Source organism: Capricornis sumatraensis, chromosome 20 (genome assembly GCF_032405125.1).
Source record: "Capricornis sumatraensis isolate serow.1 chromosome 20, serow.2, whole genome shotgun sequence".
NCBI classification, from domain to species: domain Eukaryota; kingdom Metazoa; phylum Chordata; class Mammalia; order Artiodactyla; family Bovidae; genus Capricornis; species Capricornis sumatraensis.
Window position 1 is genome coordinate 70,386,622 of NC_091088.1, and position 25,256 is coordinate 70,411,877.

General features: G+C 42.9%; 1 protein-coding gene across 1 annotated transcript; it reads left to right on the forward strand.

Annotated features, from left to right (window-relative positions):
• Positions 1-92: 92 nt before the first annotated feature.
• Positions 93-25,216, forward strand: LOC138096992 (zinc finger protein ZFP2-like). The gene is made up of 4 exons (XM_068993204.1): positions 93-125; positions 3,563-3,676; positions 11,503-12,706; positions 25,158-25,216. Exons 1-4 carry the CDS (start codon positions 93-95, stop codon positions 25,214-25,216), a joined length of 1,410 nt encoding a protein of 469 aa, XP_068849305.1.
• The last annotated feature ends 40 nt before the right edge of the window (positions 25,217-25,256 follow it).

A 25,256-nucleotide genomic window follows, 5' to 3' on the forward strand; every position in this document is an offset into this window, starting at 1 on the left:
ACGGAAGGGTCCAAGAGGAGGCTCTGTCCCCGCTGCACTCGCCAGACCCGGGATAAGTACCGACACTCGCGTCCCTCTCAAGGCAGACTCCGATGGCTGCGGCGGTGCTGCGGGACCCACCTCAGGTAAACGCTCGTCCTCCCGGCCCTCACCGCCCTCGCCCCGCGCGTGCGTGCTAAGTCTCTTCAGTCGTGTCCGACTCTTTGCGACCATATGGACCGTAGCCGTCCATGTCCTCTGTCCATGGGATTCTCCAAGCAGTACTACTGGAGGGGGTTATCATGCCCCTACTCCCGGGACCCGACTCAGGGATCGAACCCGCGTCTCCTGTGTCTCTTGCACTGGCAGGCAGGTTCTTTTTGGCGGGGGGTGGGGGGTTAGGGAGCGGGGTGGTGGTTCCCTGATACATAAGTCGTGCATCAGTTCTAGGGAACGAATGGAGAAGGGACACTTGTTCTTCAGGAATTTAGTGGGGAGGAAGGAGGCAAGTGTGTACAGGCGTATGCCACTCAAATAGATAATTTCAGGGTAATTTTGTTAATAACTATAGATATAAAGATTGTTATAATAGCACTGAAAAAGGACATTGTTTTAAAAGTTCAGGTCAGTTGTTTTGAGTCAGGTTTTGAAAAATAAGAAGTATTTTGCCGAGTGAAGTAAGAGAGAAAATACATCCTGAGCAGAGGGACTAGAATATGTAAATAGCAATGATAGTAATAAAGGTCACAAACATAACAGTAAACACACAGTGCCTACCAAGAACTGTTTTAAACCCTCAGTATATGTTATTTAATCTTAATAGTAATCATGTGAAGTAGGTGATAATTCTTTTATAGAGAAGGAAACTAGCACAGAGGTAGTAACACGTTGTAGAGACTCATAGCTGGTGTACAGTACCCTAGAATCCCAAGCAGTTTGCCTCTTACTCCATGATGTTCTAAGGAACGAAAGCAAGAGGCTATATTTAATACATTTTTTTTTTCAGTTCCAAGCTTCAGACATAGAAAAGGCTTTCTGAATTATAACACATTTAATTTTATTTATTTATTTATTTTAATCGGAGGCTAATTACTTTATAATATTGTAACGGTTTTTGCCATACATTCACATGAATCAGCCAGGGTGTACCCCCCTCTCCCTCCTCCCTCCCCATCCTATCCTTCAGGTCATCCCAGTGCACCAGCCCTGAGCAGGGGGATTCTTTACCACTGTCGCCGCCTTGGGAAGCCCACGCTGCACCAGACACTTAAGTCAGGGGCCCATGCTCACTTGCCCGCAGCTCAGGCCCCGGGATTCAGGATGGTGAGGCGGTCGTCAGGTCGTTTCTGACCGCGTGGTGGAGAGTGGGAGAGCATGACAGACGGAGGGACCGTGAAATGCAGAGGCTTGTAGGTTGGACTAGCCGGAACCCCGGTACAACTTCTCTGTTTTCCTTTAGAAGCCAGATGCGGTGGGTCCAGAGTCAGGCCTGCAATGTTGCTGCCTGAGAAGTTGGCAGCAAGACTAAATTTGTTGGCAGTTTGTTATACAAGTAATGAGATGTTTGAATCGCAGGTAGGAGGTAGTTTTACCGAAATCTAAAGACGCTCCAACTAGTTGCAGAGACCAGAACAGACTAATAGAAGTACGGGGGGAGGGGCAGCAGGAGGCATGGGATGATTAATTGTGGTAGCCTAATTGATTATTCATGGACCAGAGGGACTGCGCTCGATGTCTCAGGAATTCTGGATCCATTTTTGGAGATGGGCCAAGCCAAATTGTGGGTCTCGGTGACAGAAAGGAAGTAGCGAGTGATGACCCTTAGGGTTTTGGCGCTAGTAGATGAAGGGATGGAAGAAGGCCCGTCAACTGGATGGGGACCTTAGCAGCAGATTAATTTTCCTTGGATATATTATGTTTGTTTTTGCTCTGTTAAGAGTCTGAGATGTTTCAGAGAAGACTGAGTGTAGGCAACGAGTGGGCAATTGACTGAGCAGGTCTGGAAAACTGGGAAGGTGTTCAGGAATGGAAATTTTCAAAAGTGATGACTGTTGTGTGGAGCAGCGTGGAGCCATGGATCACAGTTAGGAGGGGAATGCAGGTTATAGTAGGCATGTTAGTAGGTCAGAAAGACGTGTGTGCCCTGAGGAGTGATTCTTTTGCTCAGGGCCTGGATATGTTTGTGGGGATTGCAAACCCAAGTGAGGTAGAGAAGTGGCAGTGGGAACCGTGTAAGAGAGGTCAACCTGGCAGGTGGCCAAGGGTTGTGTGAGATGAATGGAGGAAAAATGGCTGAGGAGACCCAGGAGTAATTGAGACAAGAAGGCAGTGAGGCTGGGGCTACTGCTTGTTTAGTACTATATGGCTTCTTCAGGATTTTGTGATGAATTTTTATGAGATCTGGGATGTTTTAGTCTTGCTAGTGGATAAGGTCTGGGGCAGATGTCATTTATGAGTCACTATGTCTGGCTTAAAACTCAACATTCAGAAAACTAAGATCATGGCATCCAGTCCCATCACTTCATGCCAAATAGATGGGGAAACGATGGAAACAGTGACAGACTTTATTTTCTTGGACTCCAAAATCACTGCAGATGGTGACTGCAACCATGAAATTAAAAGATGCTTGCTCCTTGGAAGAAAAGCTATGACCTACCTAGACAGCATATTAAAAAGCAGTGACAATATTTTGCCAACAAAGGTCAATCTAATCAAGCCTGTGGTTTTTCCAGTAGTCATGTATGGATGTGAGAGTTGGAGTATAAAGAAAGCTGAGCAGTGATGAACTGATGCTTTTGAACTGTGGTGTTGGAGAAGACTCTTGAGAGTCCCTTGGACTGCAAGGAGATCAAACCAGTCAATCCTAAAATAAATCAGTCCTGACTATTGGAAGGACTGATACTGAAATTCCAATACTTCGGCCACCTGATGTGAAGAACTGACTGACTGGAAAAGACCCTGATGCTGGAAAAGATTGAAGGTGGGAGGAGAAGGGGATGACAGGATGAGATGGTTGAATGGCATCACCAACTCAAAGGACATGAGTTTGAGTCCATTCTGGGAGTTGGTGATGGACGGTAAAGCCTGGCGGCTGTAGTCCATGAGGTCGTGAAGAGCTGGACACGACTGAACGACTGGACTGAACTGAAGTGATGTCTTGTGGGGAGATTTTTAGGGCTGGGGTTTTTACAAAGGTTGAGTGGAGAGACAAGTGTTGTGGTTGAAAGGCAAAGCTGGCAGTAAAGAAGTTGAAGAGAGTTGTGGGAATGTGAAATTCATGTCTGGTTTTAGGGTGGCAAATATGGAAGGAAGGACTGGTGGCAGGTGGCAAGATTGCAGACCAAGCCCAAAGTTAGATGGCATTTGTGTGCACCACCACCCCTTCTACCTAGTGGCTGCTGAGGGCTGAACACATTGGTTAATGGGCTGTGAGGAGACAGTGGCATCTGTTGCACCAGGGCCTGGCATCTTCTCTCATGTTGGGAGCTCTGGTGGCGAATATCTGAAATGGATTTGTATGGACATGGATTGTGGGTTCTCAGAGGGATAATGTTCAAGCTTTCATCTGTCCCCTTCATGACAGGGCGGTGTGACCTTCCCAGATGTTGCTGTGCGCTTCTCCCAGAGGGAGTGGAGGCTCCTTGATGAGACTCAGAGACGCCTGTATCTGGACGTGATGCTGGAGAACTACACACTTGTATCCTCACTGGGTAAGACTCAGCCTCCCCAGTGACCTGGGCTGAGCTCTGTATCCTGCCTCATCTCACCTTTCTGAAGGAGGTGCTCTGTCCTCACGTGGTATAGGTGTTGGCACTGCCCTCTTTTCTCTCCAACCCCAATCCTTGCTGTACTGAACTCTTAATAGGGCAAGCGATTTGGTTATACATATGTATGTATACATCCATGTGTTTTCAGTTCTTTTCCATTAAATCGTTTACTATAAGTTTATTGAATGTGGTTCCCTGTGCTATACAGTAAATCGTTTATTGTGTACATGGTAGTGTGCATCTGTTAATCCCATACTCCCAGTTTATCCCTCCCTCACTTCTGCTTTGGTAACTATGAGTTTGTTTTATCTGAGTCTGTGTCTATTTTGTATATAAAGTTCATTCGTACTATTTTTTTTAGATTCTTCATATAAGTGATATCACATATATATGTTTTTCTCTGACTTACTTCACTTAGTATGATAACTTCTAGGTTCATCCATGTTGCTGCAAATAGCATTATTTCATTCTTTTTATGACTAGTATGTAATCCTCACCCCCCCCCACCCCCCGCTCTTCCCCACCCCCCTCCCAGACACACCTCACACCTTGAGGCTTTGGGATCTTAGTTCTGTGACCAGGGATTGAACTTAGGCGCCAGCAGTGAAAGTGCCCAGTCCTAACTACGGGACCTCCAGGGAATTGGCTGTAATTACTTTTTGACCATTTTATTATAATATGCTTCAATGAAGTTTTTGATTGAGCCTCATGTATCTGGATGTGTACTTTTTTCTCTAGTTAGAAAATTTTCAATCATTGTTTCTTTAAATGTGCTTGCTACCCCTTTCTCTCTGTTTGCTCTTTCCAGGACTCTGAAAATACAAATAATGTTTTGCTTTATGTTTCATAATCCGTGTATGCTTTCTTCACTTCATCTTTCTCTCTTTTTTCTCCTCACTGGATAATTAAAACACCTGTTTTCAAGTTCCTAGATTTTTACTTTTGCTTACTAAAATTTGCCTGTTGATACTGTCTTCATTGCGCTGTATTTCATTGTATTCTTCAGCAGCAGAATTTCTGTGTGGGTCCATTTGTTCGTTCGCTTTCTTTTTTAAACACATTTTTATTTGGCGAGTTTTGGCTCTGTGGGTCTTTGTTGCAGTGAGCAGGGGCTGCTCTTCCTTGTGGAGTGTAGGTTTCTCCTTGCAGTGGTCTCTTTTCTTGTGGAGCACAGACTCTAGGACCGTGGGCTCGGTACTTGTGCAGGGGCTCAGTCGCTACGGGCCATGTAGAATCTTCCTGGACCGGGGATCTTTGGCAGGTGGACTCTTAGAAGACTGGCCCACCAGGGAAGCTCTTGTTTGTTTGTTTTGAATGAGTGTCATCATTGTATTACTAAGGTAAACATTACGCCCAACAGATGAAGGTAATTTTACCAACTCGGAATTTGTGCAAGTACATGAAATTTCCATTTTTATTGTATGGTTTTCTCAGACTAGTCAGACCATTTCTTATGTATATTCCAGTGTAACTGCTTTGGAATGATTTTCAATAGCCATAACATAAGAATGTACCAAGGACTTTCAATCTAAACAGAATTCCAAGTGACTGATTTTTAGTTAAACGAGGTAAGAAATATGGAGGCTCAACAGGGAGGGGATATTTGTATACATATGGCTAATTTACTTTGTTGTACAGCAGAAATTAACACAACATTGTGAAACAGTTATTCCCCCAAAAAAGACTGATAATATCATCAGATTATTGATACTATCCTTTTTCAACAGACATTCAAAACACAAAGACAGCACAAAAAGACAATAAAAGCTTAAGCCCATAGTCATAATTTTTTGACAGAAACTTAAGTATCTTTCCTGCAAATCACCTGGGTCTCCCATATTTCCATCTAGTTTTCATTAGTTAAAAATAGATGTCTAAGGGATATTCATTGCAAAGAAACAGAGGAAAACAATAGAATGGAAGACTAGAGATCTCTTCAGGAAAATTAGAGATACCAAGGGAATATTTCATGAAAAGATGGGGTCAATAAAGGACAGAAATGATACGGACCTAACAGAAGCAGAAGATATTAAGAACAGGTGGCAAGAATACACAGAAGAACTATACAAGAAAGATCTTCATGACCCAGATAACCACGATGGTGTGATCACTCACCTAGAGCCAGACATCCTGGAATGTGAAGTCCAGTAGGCCTTAGGAAGCATCACTATGAACAAAGCTAATGGAGGTAATGGAATTCCAGTTCAGCTATTTCAAATCTTGAAAGATGATGCTGTGAAAGTGCTGCATTCAATATGCCAACAAATCTGGAAAACAGCAATGGCCACAGGACTGGAAAGTCCGTTTTCATTCCAATCCCAAAGAAAGGCAATGCCAAGAATGTTCAAATTACTGCACAATTGCACTCAAGTCACAGGCTAGCAAAGTAATGCTCAAAATTCTCCAAGCAAGGCTTCAGCAGTACATGGACTTCCAGATGTTCAAGCTGGACTTAGGAAAGGCAGAGGAACCATAGATCAAATTGCCAACATCTGTTGGATCTTAGAAAAAGCTAGAGAATTCCAGAAAAAACATCTACTTTTGCTTTATTGACTATGCCAAAGCCTTTAACTGTGTGGATCACAACAAACTGGAAAATTCTTCAAGAGATGGGAACCCAGACCACCTTACCTGCCTCCTGAGAAATCTGTACGCAGGTCAAGAAGCAACAGTTAAAACTGGACATGGAACAACAGACTGATTCCAAATTGGAAAAGGAGCACATCAAGGCTGTATTCTGTCACTCTGCTTATTTAACTTCTATGCAGAGTACATCATGCAAAAGGCCAGGATGGATGAAATACAAGCTGGAATCAAGATTGCCGGGAGAAATATCAGTAACTTCAGATATGCAGATGATACCACCATTATGGCAGAAAGCGAAGAGGAACTGAGGAGCCTCTTTATAAAAGTAAAGAGGAAAGTGAAAAGGCTGGCTTAAAACTCAGCATTCAAAAAACAAAGATCATAGCATCAGGTCCCATCACTTTATGGTAAATAGATGGGGAAACTAGAAACAGTGACAAACTTTATTTTGGGGGGCTCCAAAATCACTGCAGATGGTAACTGCAGCCATGAAATTAAAAGACGCTTGCAAAGCTGTGACCAGCCTAGACAGCATATTAAAAAGCAGAGACCTTACTTTGCCAACAAAAGTGCGTCTAGTCAAAGCTATGGCTTTTCCAGTAGTCACATGTGGATGTGAGAGTTGGACCATAAGAAAAGCTGAGCACTGAAGAATGGATGCTTTTAAACTGTGGTTTTGAAGAAGACTCTTGAGAGTCCCTTGGGCTGCAAGGGGATCAAACCAGTCAATCCTAAGGGAAATCAGTCCTGAATATTCGTTGGAAGGACTGATGCTGAAGCTGAAGCTCCAATACTTTGGCCACCTGGTGCAAAGAACTGACTCACTGGAAAAGACCCTGATTCTGGAAAAGTTTGAAGGCAGGAGGAGAAGGGGATGACGGAGGATGGGATAGTTGGATGGCATCACCGACTCAATAGACACGAGTTTGAACAGGCTCCGGAGTTCATGATGGACAGGGAAGTCTGACATGCTGCAGCCTATGGGGTCACAGAGTCAGACACGACTGAGTGACTGAGCTGAGCTGAACTGAACTGAAGGTGTATACTTCATATATATACCACCTTGCTTCTCATAACTTTCATTATTCAAGTTTTTAATACCCATAGAAGTCCAAAGGTGTAAGAATACGTAAACTGTTCTGGTAATAGGTAAGAGCAGACTGTTAAAAGCGTAAGTTGTTTGTGCTATTTCAGCGTAGTAGAATGTCTTCTTTTGGAGACCAAGTAGAATAATTCTGCTAAAAGATCAGTGCAATAAAGACAGTCAATGTAGAAACAGCCTTTCCCATGTATTAGCTGACACTCTACTGATATTAAGAGGATATAGTTGTTCTGTGTCTGCGTGAAAGTGTTTGATTATAAATATGTGTAATGATCTTGTATTGTTCCATTTCTTATTTTAATATGTCTTCTTAGCTCCCTGTTATATCGTATTAAGAATCCCATCAGTGATGTGATAGGGATTTCCGACCTGTTCATTTATCAATTTATCTGTTGATTCTTCACATCTGAGTGCCTTTTTGGAGAGTGGGCATACCAGAACCTCCAGTATCACTGGTTGAAAGTGTGGGGTGATTCTTCAGTCCTGTTCCTGTCAGCCAACCTTCACGAGTTCAGTGAGTACTGGTATCGTTAGTCACTTAGTCATGTCCGATTCTTTACGATCCCATGAACTGTAGCCCACCAAGCTCCTCTGTCCATGGAATTCTCCAGGCAAGAATACTGGAGTGGGTTGCTGTTTCCTTCTCCATGGGGTCTTCCCAACCCAGGCACTGAACCCAGGTCTCTCACATTGGAGGCAGAATCTTTACTGACCGAGCCACCAGGGAAGACCTGTCTTTTCATTTTTGTCTCTTTGTTAAACAACTTGTTTTGTTTATGTATTGTTTACCTTAGTTTGTTGAATTGTTGCTTTGTTGTTGCTTCACTGAACTGTGGTCAAACTATTATTTTGAACTCTTTGACCCTTTGTAGGTCTCCATTTCCTTGGGTGTGGTTTCTGATAAATTATGGTATATTTCTGCATTGGTTTCATGTTTCTTTGATTTTTTGCGTGTTTCCTGTAGCCTTGCATTTCCTTATGCTTATTTGATGGTGTAGTCATTTCTTCTAGGCTTCACATTACAGTTTTTGATGTGGGAAGATCTCAATCTGTGGTGGGTTCAAGTTTGGGCTGTGGCCATTCTGGCTCTGTGGAAGGCCCAGCTATGTTGTTTTCTGTGCAGCTTCTTCACCTGAAGTCAGTGTCAATAAAGATAATCAAGATTCCTCAATCAGCAAGGTTGCGTGTGTCTGAAGTGGAGAGGGCTGCTAGGGAACTCCTGATCTCTTTTTCTCCCAGAGGACTTTGTCACCAAGGGGATCCTTCTTGGTGCACTATCGACTGTTGGGTACCTGATTGGTTGTAGTAGCACTGGTGTCTGAGGTGTGTGTATCTGTTGAGGATCCACAGACCTGGGGTATTGTATACAGGCACTTTTGGAGGGACAGTAGTTCTGGGGTCTGGGTGATTGGATAGCCGCAGCAACCTTGGCTTTGGTTTGAGATATGTGGCTGTGCAGGGAGCAGCCATGGAATTTGCCTGGCTGCACATGTAGACAGTGGCTGTGGTTCTGTCAAAGTGGCATGTCTATAGCAAAGTTTTTTCTAGTGCCTGAGACACAGGAGTACATGGTGTAGTGATGGAGTCAGGGTCTGGAACGCTGGCACAGGTTTAGGAGGTGTGGCAGCCCTGCTTCTGGGTCAGCACAACAGCTCCTGCTGAGGGTGTTGCCCAGTTCCTTCATACTCACCAGGGCATCCACTGTGACCATGAGTGTCAGATAACTCAGTGGCAAAAGTCCCAGTGTCCTCTAGAGCAGGCATCCGTGTCTTCTGCAGCAGAGGCCACTGGGACTGCAGTGGCCCCTGACCTGTAGCTGAGAGAACTAGCCCAGTGGCAGCCCAGCCCTCATTTCCTAGTCGTTTCCAGATGTTGCTTTTAAGACACTTTCCAGTGATCCATTCTGTGTGCTTCTTCCTTTTATTATGTTTCACTGTGGTGGCAGTGGTGGTGGTGTTCAACAGTTAGGTTGTGGACTGCAGCACTGCAAACTTGTGTCTTTCACTGTCTTCTGGAGTTTGCTCAGATTCATGTCCATTGAGCCAGTAATGCTTTCTAAGCATCTTATCTTCTGCTGCCCCTTTCTCCTTTTGCCTTCAATTTTCCCCATCATCAGGGTCTTTTCCAGTGAGTTGGCTCTTCAGGTGGCCAGAGTATTACAACTTCAGCTTTAGCATCAGTCCTTCCAATGAGTATCTAGGGTTGATTTCCTTTAGGACTGACTAGTTGGATCTTCTTGCAGTCCACAGTATTCTCCAACACAATTCAAAAGCATCAGTTCTTTGGCACTCAGCCTTCTTTATGGCTCAACTCTCACTTCCATACATGAATATAATAGTCAGTTCTTCACTGGACTCTTGTGTCTTCCAAGGCTGATTAATGTCCTTCATGGACAGCTGTTTATTTTTCACTGGTGGGGAAGGGTGGTATCCCCTATTCTACTATTTTATTGATGTCACTCTGCCTGTGCTCTTTCCTGGGTCTGCTGTAGTGCTGAGTTGCTCTGGAACACCACCAGCCTTTCCCTTTTTCTTTTTCTTCCTTCAGTGCTCCATGTACCCAGTAATTGCGGTTATGGCTTTCTTAGGGAAAGGAATCGTTTGTGCATGATGGGATGGACATAACTCTAGCCATAGCACGGTGAGCTCAGTGGGCCTGGTCCTGCTGAATTATAGCCGGGGAGACTGTGGCATCAGGGCATTGTTTAAAATATACCAGGAAACTGTCTTTGTTCAGTGAAAACTTTGGTACTATTGCCAGTGACCACACCCCGTTTCTACTTTTACTCCTCCACTGTTGACTTTTTGCTGACCTGTCATTTCTGTTACTTTGTCATTTCTGCTATGACTTCCAGCAGAGGGATCATCTCCACCTCTCTGGACTCAACATCTTACCTGTGTCTCCTACCACGCTTTCTCTGTTACTCTCTGAACTTTGCCCATCATGCATCATGCTGTGAGGTGTGAATATATGCTTAAATTGACCTTGAAAAGCAAATGGTTTGTGATTGTGTTTTTGTGGCCGTGATCACACCCTTCTACTGAGCTTCACATCAGTCGTAGAAAAGGTCCTACAGGAAGCTGTGGACAGAGAAACAAGCACTAGACCCTGCTGCTTTTCCTTGTGTCACACTCTACTTTTGTGTCCTTTTCTTGCTGAGGTCTCCACCAGTTTCAGACCCAGTAATGCACAGCAGCTGCTGCTTAAACTGATTTCCAACTCCCTAGTCTTAAAAAGTATCCCATTTCTTTCAAGGTCATTCTTACATGAAATGGCCATACATTTATGGTGAACTAGCTCCCTCCCTATGAAATCAACGTGCACTTCACTAGTGTTTCTTTGCATTCAGGTTGCTGCTGTGGAGCAGAAGGTGAGGAGACACCCTGTGAAAAAACTGCTCCTGTAGGAGTCTCATGGACTGGATCTCCCACAGCAGCTCCATTTTCTCAGAAGACGCATCCCTGTGAGAAGTGTAGTACAGTCTTGAGATACGTTTTCCACTTGGTGGAGCAGCAGGGAACACAATGCAGCCAAAAACTGCTGAGGTGTGGGGCGTGTGCAAAAAAATTTTATATGCCTTTGAGAAGCTGTGTACATGAGGCTTTATCTTTTAAGAGCCCCAGAGTCCATGTGTCAGGGAAGCCTCTTAATTCTAGGAAAATCCTGGCCAGCATGGGACATCTGCAGGCCACTTATACTGTGGAGAAGCTGAATACAGCCACCCAGTGCAGATCAACTTCACCAAGCAGAAGTCATCATACCTCCGGAAAGTGCGAGAAAGTCTTCAGCCCTAAACACACACTTGTTCAGGACTGGAGTGTCTACACTGAAAGGCCATGTTTTGTGTGCAGGGAATGTGGGAAAACATTCAGGTACAAATCAACGTTTATTATGCACCAGAGAGTTCATCCTGGGGAAAGACTTCATTTGTTTATCAAAAGTGGCAAATCTTTTAGACAAAACTCAACTGTCAATCAGGATAAAAAAATTTATACTCATTCAGGATCAGAGAAGTGCAGCAAATGTGGAAAATCCTTAAGCCACACATCAGTCCTCATTTCTCCCCAGAGATTGCACAATGGAGAGAATAGTTCTATGTGCAGTGACTGTGCAGAGTCTTTGTACCACAGCTTTGTGTTCATTGGACATAAGAGAGTATTTTCTGGAGAGCGTCCTTATAGGTGTAGTGACTGTGTGAAATCTTTTACATGTAGATCTGCCCTCATTTATCATACGAGCTCTCACACAGGAGAAAGACCTTATGAATGCAATGAATGTGGGAAATCTTTTACCACTAACTGCATCCTCCGATGTCATCAGAGATCTCACACTGGAGAAAAGCCTTATAAATGCATTGAATGTGGAAAATGCTTCACCTCTAACTTCAACCTCCATAATCATCAGAGATCTCACACAGGAGAAAAGCCTTATAAATGCTATGAATGTGAGAAATCTTTTACCTCTATCAATGCTTTCCAGTATCATCAGATATCTCACACTGAAGAAAAGCCTTATAAATGCAGTGAATGTGGAAAATGCTTCACCTCTAACTTCAACCTCCATGATCATCAGAGATCTCACACAGGAGAAAAGCCTTATAAATGCTATGAATGTGGGAAATCTTATACCTCTAACAGTGGTTTCCAGTATCATCGGATATCTCACACAGGACAAAAGCCTTATAAATGCTATGAATGTGGGAAATCTTTCACCTCTACCAGCGCTCTCCAATATCATAAGAGATCTCACACTGGAGAAAAGCCTTACAAATGCAGTGAATGTGGAAAATGCTTCACCTCTAACTTGAACCTCCGTAATCATCAGAGATCTCACACAGGAGAAAAGCCTTATAAATGCTATGAATGTGGGAAATCTTATACCTCTAACAACGGTTTCCAGTATCATCGGATATCTCACACAGGAGAAAAGCCTTATAAATGCAGTGAATGTGGGAAATCTTTCACCTCTACCAGCGCTCTCCAATATCATCAGAGATCTCACACTGGAGAAAGGCCTTACAAATGCAGTGAATGTGGGAAATCTTTTATGTCTAGATCCTCATTCATTTATCATAATAGAACTCACACAGGAGAAAGACCTTATGAGTGCAGTGAATGTGAGAGATCTTTTATCTCTAGGCCTTCCCTCAGATATCATCAGAGATCTCACCAAAGGCCTTATAAGTGCAATGAATGTGGGAAATCTTTTATTACTAGTTCCCATCTCCATCGTCATCAGAGAATTCACACTGAAGAAAGGCCTTATGCATGTGGTGAGTGTGGGAAATCTTTTATTACTCCTGCTGTTTTTCATTGCCATCAAAAAATTCATTCTAGTGAATGGCCGTATAGGTGCAGTGAGTGTGGGAAATCTTTTACCTCTAAATTCAACTTTCGTTATCATCAGGGGATTCATTCTGGAGACAGGTTTTATGTAAGGTGCAATGAATGCAAGAAAACATTTACTACTATCAGTTCTCTCCGTAATCATCAGAGAGTTCATTCTGGAGAAAGACCTCATGAGTGCAGTGAATGTGGGAAATCTTTCATGTCTAGGTCAGCCCTCAAGCGTCATCAGAAATCACATGCAAGTGAAAGGCCTTTTGAGTGTAGTGAATGTGGGAAATCCTTTATCTTTAGAAGTACCTTAATTAAACACCAGAGAGTTCACACAGGGAAAAGTGCTTGCGTGTGTACTGAGTGTGGGAAATCTTATAATAGTAAGTATAGGCTTATTGAACACCAGAGTATTCACAAAGGTGAAAGGCGTTATGAATGCAGGGAATGTGGAAAATCTTTTAACTTTAACTCTGCCTTGTACTATCATAAGAAAACTCACACTGGAGAAAAGCCTTACAAATGCATTGAATGTGGAAAATCTTTTATTACTAATTACCTCCTCCGTATACATCAGAGAGCCCACACTGGAGAAAAGCCTTTTGAGTGCAGTGAATGTGGGAAATCTTATACCCTTAGTTACCACCTTCGTTGTCATCTTAGAATTCATACTGGAGAAAGGCCTTACAAATGCACCAAATGTGGGAAATCTTTTACCACTGGTTACCAGCTCCGTATACATCTGAGAAGTCACACTGGAGAAAAGCCTTATGAGTGCAGTGAATGTGGAAGATCCTTTAGCAGCAAATCTGGCCTCCATTATCATCAGAGTGCTCACACTGGAGAAAGGCCTTATGAGTGTGGTGATTGTGGGAAAACCTTTGTCCAGAGATATCATCTCATTATACACCAGAGAGCTCACACTGGAGAAAGGCCTTATGAGTGCACTGAATGTGGGAAATCTTTCACTCATGGCAGCAGCCTCTATTATCATCAGAGAGTTCACCGTGGAGAAAGGCCTTTTAAATGTAGTGAATGTGGGAAATCTTTTATTAACACCACTAAACTGCACTCTCATAAGAAAGCTCACACTGGAGAAAGGCCTTAGGAATGCACTAACTATAGGAAATCTTTTATGAACAAATCACTTTGAACATTTGAGAGTTTACCCTAGAGGAAGGCATAAATGTACAGGGAATGTGCAATTTCCTTGTTGAGTATGGGGACACTGGAGGAAATTGAGGGGCCATTGGTCTGAATTGAATCTCATTTCAAGTGTTTCTGAGAGCAGCATGAATCTTTATTCCTTATTCAGATTAGAGATTATAGGGTATTGAGGCACTATTGAAAGGTATGTATTCTCCAAGCCTAAAAGAACCGTGTTTCCTGATGTCCACAAATCTTTGAGCTAATCTCATTATTTGTATGACCACTGGGTCCAAGGGAAACCACAGTTGGTACAGAAACTCTGGTTTAATAGGGAGTGGGGGAAATTGCAGGCAACTTGGTGGAATGTGCCTCTCCTAAAAGTGCACCCTAATGTTTATATGACATTGACTTTACAGTATCAGTTTATATGCTGATTCTAGTGAATTTCACTCAAGGACCTTACTGCAGAGGCAGGAAAGGAAAAGGGGATGTGACTCTTGCGATCTAGGCAGCATTCCTGCTGACTCAGGCAGAAATGTACTTCATTGTCCCCATCTTCGCTACCACTGATAGAAGACTATCTCCAGAGGACATGAGGAGTGTGTTGGTGGGTTCAGCATACAGTTGCAGAACCTTTTTTTCCAAAAAGAGTAGGACATACAGGTTTGTTTTTTTTTTTTTTTTCATTTTGAGCCAATTTTTAAAGCTATATCAAAGTATAATTTACATTCACCAAACTGCAGCCATGAAGTCAGACCACTGCTTCTTGGCGGGAAACCAATGACAAATCTAAACGGTGTCCTGAAAAGCAGAGACATTACTCTGCCGACAAAGATGTGTATGGCCAAGGCTATGGTGTCCCCGGTGGTCACTTACGGTTGTGAGAGCTGGACCATAAAGAAGGCAGAATGGCAAGGAATTGATGACTTCAAAATGTGGTGCTAGAGAAGACTCCTGAAAGTCCTTTTCACAGCAAGGAGATCCAACCTTGAATATTCACTGGAAGGACTGATGCTGAAGCAAGTTTTCACCTAGGTATGAACCTCTTGATTCCTGATAATGCCGATATCTGTTAATGGTATGTTTACCTCTCCTTGCCCTTCCCACCTCTCCAATAACCATTGATGTACTTTCCCTTAGAATAGATAACATGTGCATTTTCTTGAATTTATCTGATTGGAGTCATAAACGGCTTACTATTTTTGTTTTCCTTTGTTTCATATTTCTTTCAGATTCATCCATGATATATACAAGTATCTCATCTCTTTAGTTTTTGATGAGTAGCATTCTTATATTTAGATGTACAACTGTTTATCCATTCATCTTTTTCTGAGCGTTTAGGTTATTTCTAGGTTTTCATTCTTGAAAATAAAGCTGCTGTAAACATTTGTGTTATTTCTTTATGTGGATGTATGTTCCTTTTATTGATAACTCAGGGGTGTGTCTGAGTCACTTTGGTAGATGAATTTTAACACCTGATGAAACTAAGAAACTCATTTAAAATGACTGTTCCCCTTTGCATTTCCATCTGCATTGTAGGAGTTCCAGTTTCTCAACTTCTGTACCAATCATTAATATCAGTCCTTTTAATAAGTGAGTCGAGCTGTCTCTGAGCTTTCAATTGGTTTTACTACATTTCCCTAGAGGTTCATGATTTTTGAGCATTTTTAATGTGCTGTTTACCAGCTGTATATCTTCTGTATAATTGCTGATCATATCATTTGCCTTTTTTAATATGTATCATCCCTGTTCCCATCACTTAAGTCTAGGCATTCAGCGAAACAATAAACCTAGCCCTGCTTTGTAGCTTTTGCAATTTTTAAAATTCTTAGGTTGTGAAAGTGGGATGTACTCAGGGAAGGAACTGATAAATTCTGCTCAGGTCCTCTGGGTGTTCAGTGGAAAACTAAACTTAGCATCCAGTTCCTTATGTTGTTTAGTCACTCAGTCGTGTCTGACTCTGAAACCCCATGAAGTGCAGCACGCTTCACCATCTCCTGATACGGGCTGCTTACGTTCTGAACGCTTTCTTCAAGGTTCTTGTCATCTTTCTCTGTTTGTAATTATTGACTCATGGCATCAGGTATTTCCCCTCTGTGAAGTTCACCACCACTTGGGGTGCTTTTTCAGAGACTCCAGTTGGTTGATGGGGCCACTGTGGGTCTCTCCATCCCGGTGAGACTTCTCAGGAAAACTAGAGCCCAGGAAGTTCCCCAATGGAACCTGATGTGGCCTTTTTGTCCAAGGCCCACATTGTCCAAACCACTGGCCATGTTTGATTGGAGGTGGCATCTCAGGAGAGGGAAAGCGGTGAGCCAGGTATGGCGCAGAGCAGGAGGTGGCAGGAAGGTAGTGGTGGTAATGGGGGCCCAGGGGAAACCTAGGTGTGGTGGCGCCCACCAAGGGAATTTAGGTAGGACCATTCAGGCTGAGTAACCAATTTTCTTGGGGTGAGGTTACCAGGGCTCATCCCTAAGGTGATGTGCTGCCGAAAGTCACAGATCCCTCTTGCCCTTGGAGGTTCCTGAGCAATGCAGGACAGTGAAGGCAGGATGCAGTCTTGTTGATCTGCTGACAGGCCCCATCTTGTGCCCAACATGTATGGTGTAAATGCCAAAGATCTCCTCGATGAGGCAAAAAAACAAGGCTTAGCCTCTGAGGCCACAATAAAGAGTTTCGGTCTTTGGAGCAAAGCGGAGACTCAATCTTTGTGTTGATTAGGTTGTCCAAGCTATATTATTAAGGGAGAAATTAATGTCAGACAAGAAAGCACAAATCAGAACTTTAGTACTAAGCAGGATAAATGGCAATAAAAAAACTACATGTAGGCATCAGTTTGAAACTCCAGGAAATCAAGGATTAAAGATTAAAAACTACATGTAGACATCATTTTGAAATTAAAGGAAATAAAATATTAAAAAGTCCTGAAATGACTTCTTGTGGTACAGTGGTTAACAATTCACCAATTTCAGATTGGGTGAAATTGGTCTTACAATGCAGGTGGCATGGGGTGGATTCCCTGGTCCTGGAAGAACCCATATGCCACGGGGCGACTAAGCCTGTTTTCCAGAACAAGAGAAACTAATGAGAAGTTCTCTCACCACAACTAGAGATCAGTCCCTGCTTGCTGTAACTTAGAGAAAGCACGAAGCAACAAAGACCGTCACCGCAGCCGCCACCTCAAAAAAAAAGTTCAGGGGGACTTCCCTGGTGGTCCAGTGTTTGGGAATCTGCCTGTCAATGCAGGGGACATGGGTTCTATCCCTGGTCCGGGAAGATTACACATGCCAGGGGCAGGTAAGTCCATGGGCCACAACTACTGAAGCCTGAACGCTTTAGAGCTTGTGCTCTGCAACACAAGAAGCCGCCATAATGAGAACCCCTCCCACAGCAACTAGAGAGTAGCCCCCACTGGCTTCAACTAGAGAAAGCCTGTGTACAGTAACGAAGACCCACTGTAACCAATAAAAAATAATCTTCAAAAATTGTTCAGGGAAAGTAAAGCCTGTTAAAGACAATCAACTATACTCCAATGTAAAATAAAGAGTTTACAAAAATAAAGAGAAATAAAAACTAAGGGAATTTTTTTTTCCAGTAAGACTACCATCTTGGTTCATTTGGGGTGTTTTTACAACAAAATACCACAGCCTTAATTTTTTTTTTTTTTTAATGAACATTTCTTTCTCATTAAGTTGGAGGCTGTGAAGTACCAGATCAACATACCAGAATGGATGAGTTTTCTGATGGTAACCCACTTCCTGGATCTTAGTTGGTGCTTTCTTGCTGTGTCCACATGCGATAGAAAGAGTTAGGGGTCTCTCTGGAGCTTCTTATAAAGGCATTAATACCACTTCCGAGGACTCCATCACCCTATAACTGAAACATCTCTTAAAGACCCCACTCCTAATACTAGCACCTTTGGGACTGTTCTTTCCACACACAACTTTTGGAGGAAAAACTCAAACATTCAGACCATAGCATCTGCCTTGCAAGAAATGTGTGAATTTCATTAGAGATGAGCAAAATTCTATAGGTCAAAAAGTACAATTAAAGAAGAGCACTGAGGAAGGAATACAGGTAAAGTTATTTTTCTCGTTCTTAATTGATCTGATAACAATTTGAAATAGTAATACCAACAACACATTCTATTATGTATGCTTATGTGTATGCATATCCTGTATATGTATGCTTCTATGTAAGTAGAATTGTGTAGTCGCTCACTGTCCGACTCACTGGTCGGACTGCAATACGCCAAGCTTCCCTGTCCTTTACCATCTTCACCAGAGCTTGCTCAAACTTGTCCATTGAGTTGGTGATGCTATCCAATCATCTCATCCTCTGTCGTCCCTTTCTCCTCCTGCTATCAATCTTTTCTATCATCAGGGTCTTTTCTAATGAGTCAGCTTTCTGTATCAGGTGGCCAAACTATTGGAGTTTCAGCTTCAGCACCAGTCCTTCCAGTGAATATTCAGGACTGATTTCCTTTCGGGTGGACTGGTTGGATCTCTGCCGTCCAAGGGACTCTCAAGAGTTCTCCAACACCACAGTTCAAAAGCATCCATTCTTTGGCACTAGGCTTTCTTTATACTCCAACTCTGACATCCATACATGACTACTGGAAAAACAATTGCTTTGACTAGATGGACCTTTCTTGGCAAAGTAATGTCTCTGCTTTTTAATATGCTGTCTAGGTTGGTCATATCTTTTCTTCTAAGGAGTAAGCATTTAATTTCACAGCTGCAGTCACCATCTACAGTGACTTTGTGGAGTCCAAGAAAATAAAATCTGTCACTGTTTCCATTGTTTCCCCATCTATTTGCCATGAAGTGATGGGACCTGATGCCATGATCTTTGTTTTTTGAATGTTGAGTTTGAGGCCAGCTTTTCCAATCTCCTCTTTCCGGACTCGATGGACGTGAGTCTGAGTGAACTCCGGGAGATGGTGATGAACAGGGAGGCCTGGTGTGCTGCAATTCATGGGGTCGCAGAGAGTCGGACACGACTGAGCGACTGAATTGTACTGAACTTTCACCTATGTTAAAAAGCTCTTTAGTTCCTCTTTGCTTTCTGCCATAAGGGTGGTGTCATCTGCATAGCTGAGGTTATTGATATTTCTCCTTGCAATCTTGATTCCAGCTTGTGCTTCAATCCAGCCCAGCATTTTCCATGATGTACTCTGCATGGAGATTAGATAAGCAGGGTGACAATATTCAGCCTTGATGTGCTCCTTTCCCGATTTTGAACCAGTCTGTTCCATGTCTGGTTCTAGCTGTTGTTTCTTGACCTGCATACAGATTTCTCAGGAGGCAGGTAAGGTGGTCTAGTATTCCCATCTCTGTAAGAATTTTCCACAATTTGTTGTGATCCATACTGCCAAACCCTTTCGTGTAGTCAGTGAAGCAGAAGTTTAGATGTTTTTCTGGAATTCTCTTGCTTTTTCTATGATCCAACGGATGTTGGCAATTTGATCTCTGGTTCCTCTGCCTTTTCTAAATCCAGCTTGAACATCTGGAAGTTCTTGGTTCACACAGTGTTGAAGCCTGGCTTGGAGAATTTTCATCATTACTTTGCTAGCATGAGAAATGAATACAATTGTTCAGTAGTTGAACATTCTTTGGCACTGTCTTTCTCTGGGAGTGGGGATAAAAACTGACCTTTTCCAGCCCTGTGGCCACTGGTGAGTTTTCCATATTTATTGGCATATTGAGTGCAGCACTTTCACAGCATCATGTTTAAGGACTTGAAATAGCTCAGCTGGAATTCCTTCATCTCCACTAGCTTTGTTCGTAGTGATTCTTGGTAAGGCCTCCTTGACTTCACATTCCAAGATGTCTTGCTCTAGGTTAGTGATCACACCATCATGGTTATCTGGGTCATTAAGATCTTTTTTGTATGGTTCTTCGGTGTATTCTTGCTACCTCTTCTTAATATCTTCTTCTGTTAGGTCCATACATTTCTGTCCATTATTGTGCCCATCTCTGCATGAAATTTTCCCCTGGTAGCTGTCTATTCTTTCCCATTCTGTTGTTTTCCTCTATTTCTTTGCATCATTCACTTAAGATTTTCTTATCTCTCCTTGCTATTCTTTGGAACTCTGCATTCAAATGGGTATATCTTTCCTTTACTCCTTTGCCTTTCACATCTCTTCTTTTCTCAGCTATTTTTAAGGCCTCCTCAGACAACCATTTTGCCTTTTTGCATTTCTTTTTCTTGGGTATGGTTTTGATCACTGCCTCCTATACAGTGTTACAAACCTCCCTCCATAGTTCTTCAGGCACTCTATCAGATCTAATCCCTTCAATCTATTTGTCACTTACACTGTATAATCACAAAGGATTTGATTATAAGTAGAATAAATGACAGTAATAATTCAAGGGACTAGAGGGAAGAACTGGGATTGTTGTGTTATGAGGTACACTATCTGTGAAATGGAGAATATTATTTGAAAGTAGACTTGGTTTACTTCAAACTCTAGTGTCCATGTGCTAAGATGCTTCAGTCATGTCTGAGTTTGCAACCCTATGGACAGAGGAGGCCCACCAGAGCAGGCCCACCAGGCTCCTCTGTCCATGGGATTTCTCAGGCAAGAAGACTGGAATGTATTGCCATGCCCTCCTCCAGGGGATCTTCCTGACCCAGGGGTCATACTCATGTCTTTTATATCTCCTGAATTTGCAGGCAGGTTCTTTATCAGTAGTACAAAGAAGTATAACCTGATATGCTAACAAGATAGAATGGAATCATAAAATAATGAAAACCACAAAAGCAGGAAAAGCATAGAAAACAAAAATTGGAATAAAGGGACTTCTTGGTAGCTCAGTGGTAAAGAATCTGTCTGCCAATGCAGGAGATCACGGGTCCAGGAGGATCCCGCATGCCACAGAGCAACTAAGCCTGTGTGCCACAACTCTTGAGCCTCTGCTGTAGAGCCCGGGAACCACAACTACTGACCCTATGCACTTCAACTACTTAAGCCTGTGCAACCTAGAGCCTGTGCACCACAGCAAGAGAAGCCACTGCAGTGAGAAGTCCACTCACTGCAACCAGAAAGTAGCCTCTGCTTGCCACTCGGTTCAGTTCAGTTCAGTTCAGTCGCTCAGTCGTGTCCAACTCTTTGCAACCCCATGAATCACAGCATGCCATGCCTCCCTGTCCATCACCAACTCCCGGAGTTCACTCAGACTCACGTCCATCGAGTCCGTGATGCCATCCAGCCATCTCATCCTCTGTCGTCCCCTTCTCCTGCCCCCAATCCCTCCCAGCATCAGAGTCTTTTCCAATGAGTCAGCTCTAAGGGACTCTCAAGAGTCTTCTCCAACACCACAGTTCAAACGCATCAATTCTTCGGCGCTCAGCCTTCTTCACAGTCCAACTCTCACATCCATACATAACCGCAGGAAAAACCGTAGCCTTGACTAGATGGACCTTAGTCAGCAAAGTAGTGTCTCTGCTTTTGAATATGCTCTCTAGGTTGGTCATAACTTTTCTTCCAAGGAGTAAGCGCCTTTTAATTTCATGGCTGCAATCACTATGTGCAGTGATTTTAGAGCCTAAAAAAATAAAGTCTGACACTGTTTCTACTGTTTCCCCATCTATTTCCCATTAAATGATGGGAACAGATGCTATGATCTTTGTTTTCTGAGAGTTGAGCTTTAAGCCAACTTTTTCACTCTCCTCTTTCACTGTCATCAAGAGGCTTTTTAGTTCCTCTTCACTTTCTGCCATAAGGGTGGTGTCATCTGCATATCTGAGGTTACTGATATTTCTCCCGGCAATCTTGATTCCAGCTTGTGTTTCTTCCAGTCCAGCGTTTCTCATGATGTACTCTGCATATAAGTGAAATAAGCAGGGTGACAATATACAGCCTTGACGTACTCCTTTTCCTATTTGGAACCAGTCTGTTGTTCCATGTCCACTTCTAACAGTTGCTTTCTCACCTGCATACAGATTTCTCAAGAGGCAGGTTAGGTGGCCTGATATTCCCATCTCTTTCAGAATTTTCCACAGTTTATTGTGATCCACACAGTCAAAGGCTTTGGCATACTCAATAGAGCAGAAATAGATGTTTTTCTGGAACTCTTTTGCTTTTTCCATGATCCAGCGGATGTTGGCAATTTGATCTCTGGTTCCTCTGCCTTTTCGAAAACCACCTTGAACATCAGGGAGTTCACAGTTCACATATTGCTGAAGTCTGGCTTGGAGAATTTGGAGCATTACTTTACTAGCATGTGAGATGAGTGCAATTGTGCGGTAGTTTGAGCATTCTTTGGCATTGCCTTTCTTCGGGATTGGAATGAAAACTGACCTTTTCCAGTCCTGTGGCCACTGCCGAGTTTTCCAAATTTGCTGGCATATTGAGTGCAGCACTTTCACAGCATCATCTTTCAGGATTTGAAATAGCTCAACTGGAGTTCCATCAACTCCACTAGCTTTGTTCGCAGTGATGCTTTCTAAGGCCCACTTGACTTCACATTCCAAGATGTCTGGCTCTAGATGAGTGATCACATCATCGTGATTATCTGGGTCGTGAAGATCTTTTTTGTACAGTTCTTCTGTGTATTCTTGCCACCTGTTCTTAATATCTTCTGCTTCTGTTAGGTCCATACCATTTCTGTCCTTAATCGAGCCCATCTTTGCATGAAACGTTCCCTTGGTATCTCTAATTTTCTTGAAGAGATCTCTAGTCTTTCACATTCTGTTGTTTTCCTCTATTTCTTTGCATTGATCGCTGAAGAAGGCTTTCTTATCTCTCCTTGCTATTCTTTGGAACTCTGCATTCAGATGCTTATATCTTTCCTTTTCTCCTTTGCTTTTCGCCTCTCTTCTTTTCACAGCTATTTGTAAGGCCTCACCAGACAGCCATTTTGCTTTTTTGTATTTCTTTTCCATGGGGATGGTCTTGATGCCTGTCTCCTGTACAATGTCATGAACCTCATTCCATAGTTCATCAGGCACTCTATCAGATCTAGACCCTTAAATCTATTTCTGACTTCCACTGTATAATCATAAGGGATTTGATTTAGGTCATACCTGAATGGTCTAGTGGTTTTCCCTACTTTCTTCAATTTAAGTCTGAATTTGCAAATAAGGAGTTCATGATCTGAGCCCCAGTCAGCCCTCGGTCTTGTTTTTGTTGACTATATAGAGCTTCTCCACCTTTGGCTGCAAAGAATATAATCAGTCTGATTTCGGTGTTGACCATCTGGTAATGTCCACGTATAGAGTCTTGTCTTGTGTTGTTGGAAGAGGGTGTTTGCTATGACCAGTGCATTTTCTTGGCAAAACTCTATTAGTCTTTGCCCTGCTTCATTCTGCATTCCAAGGCCAAATTTGCCTGTTACTCCAGGTGTTTCTTGACTTCCTACTTTTGCATTCCTGTCCCCTAGAATGAAAAGGACATCTTTTTGGGGTGTTAGTTCTAAAAGATCTTGTAGGTCTTCATAAAACCGTTCAACTTCAGCTTCTTCAGCGTTACTGGCTGGGGCATAGACTTGGATAACTGTGATATTGAATGGTTTGCCTTGGAGATGAACAGAGATCATTCTGTCGTTTTTGAGATTGCATCCAAGTACTGCATTTCGGACTCTTTTGTTGACCATGATGGCTACTCCATTTCTTCTGAGGGATTCCTGCCCGCAGTAGTAGATATAATGGTCTTCTGAGTTAAATTCACCCATTCCAGTCCATTTTAGTTTGCTGATTCCTAGAATGTCGACGTTCACTGTTGCCATCTCTTGTTTGACCACTTCCAATTTGCCTTGATTCATGGACCTGACATTCCAGGTTCCTATGCATCGGATCTTGCTTCTATCACCAGTCACATCCACAACTGGGTATTGTTTTTGCTTTGGCTCCATCCCTTCATTCTTTCTGGAGTTATTTCTCCACTGATCTCCAGTAGCATATTGGGCACCTACTGACCTGGGGAGTTCCTCTTTCAGTATCCTATCATTTTGCCTTTTCATACTGTTCATGGGGTTCCAAGGCAAGAATACTGAAGTGGCTTGCCATCCCCTTCTCCAGTGGACCACATTCATTCAGGCCTGTCCACCATGACCCGCCCATCTTCTGTTGCCCTGTAGGCATGGCTTGGTTTCACTGAGTTAGACAAGGCTGTGATCCTAGTGTGATTAGATTGACTAGTTTTCTGTGAGTATGGTTTGAGTTGAAGATATAGCTGTGACCTTTTCCTGGGAGAAGTGGGGTCTCCTTGATGAGACTCAAAATGCGTGTACCGTGATGTGATGCTGGAGAACTTGGCACTTATAACCTCCCTGGGTAAGAACCTCAAACCTTTCCTCGTGACCTGAGCTAGTGTCTGCACTTTCCTTTTCCCCAGAGACAAGCTTGTCCTTCTTGTGTCAGGACCACGGTCACTGGTTTTTTTCCCCAGTACTCTAAGTTGGTGCTGTGGTTGGTTGGGCTGAGGTATTTGTACTGCCATCCATTTTCCTTGAAGAGTCCCCACATCTGCTACCCTGCAGCCTCCCCTGGAAGGATCCAGGGTCAGGAATCTTCCATTCAGCCTAATATATCCCACCACACTTCCCTCTTCTTACTGGGTGACATCCAGATGCAAGTAATCTGTGCTCCTCAGGTTCTACTTCTTTCTTCTCATAAACATTTCCTTGTAACTGCCTTTGCTGGGAATTAATTCTCTGGTGTAGACCATGCACTTCTTGCAAGAACCTTTCCAAAGTTCTCTTAATAGTATTTAAATGTTTTCCTCTGGTTTATGATGTGATGAGTATGGGTCAACTGCTCCTATGTGGTGTCTTTCCCCTTGTATTTGCATCATCCAGGTCCCATACACTTGTTCATTTTGGAAGTGGAGTGGGGAGCTCTTATTTTTCCACAAGCTGGATATGAATTCCAACTCACCCAAGTAGGCTCAAAGGGCTGCTGTACAGTAGCACCCTATGGGAGTACATGATGCTAGTTCAAGTGATACCAGGAATTTGTTCCGTTTGACTTGAATTTTGATGGCTATTTCCAGTGACCACAACTTTTTCCCTCCATTCTTAATAGTGCTGACTTAATTCTGCATTGTGGTTCTTCTACTTGTAGTCCAACCTGTAGCTAATCCTTATATCTGTGAATTCCCTGTATCACCCATTTTCCTCCCTGCTTTATCTGTTCATTTTGTAACATTGGCCCATATATTTTCTATAATCAAATATATACCCATTCTTAAAATGTTCCTGACCAAAATCTACTTTTGCAGTCCTTTTTTCTCAGACCTGGAAATACTCATCTACATTGCAGTCATGTGTTACCAGCAGATACAGTCCTGCTGACAGTTGTTTGTAACTAATTTTTTTCCTTTTTTTTTTTTTC

Bases quoted from the DNA above. Each gene is read 5' to 3' on its own strand.
- LOC138096992 (XM_068993204.1), top strand. From the start codon at position 93: ATGGCTGCGGCGGTGCTGCGGGACCCACCTCAG. The intron at 3,677-11,502 runs GTATCCTCACTG...ATTTCTCCCCAG, and splicing joins TGCTGGAGAACTACACACTT to AGATTGCACAATGGAGAGAA. The intron at 12,707-25,157 runs GTGAGTGTGGGA...CTTTTTTCTCAG, and splicing joins AGAAAGGCCTTATGCATGTG to ACCTGGAAATACTCATCTAC.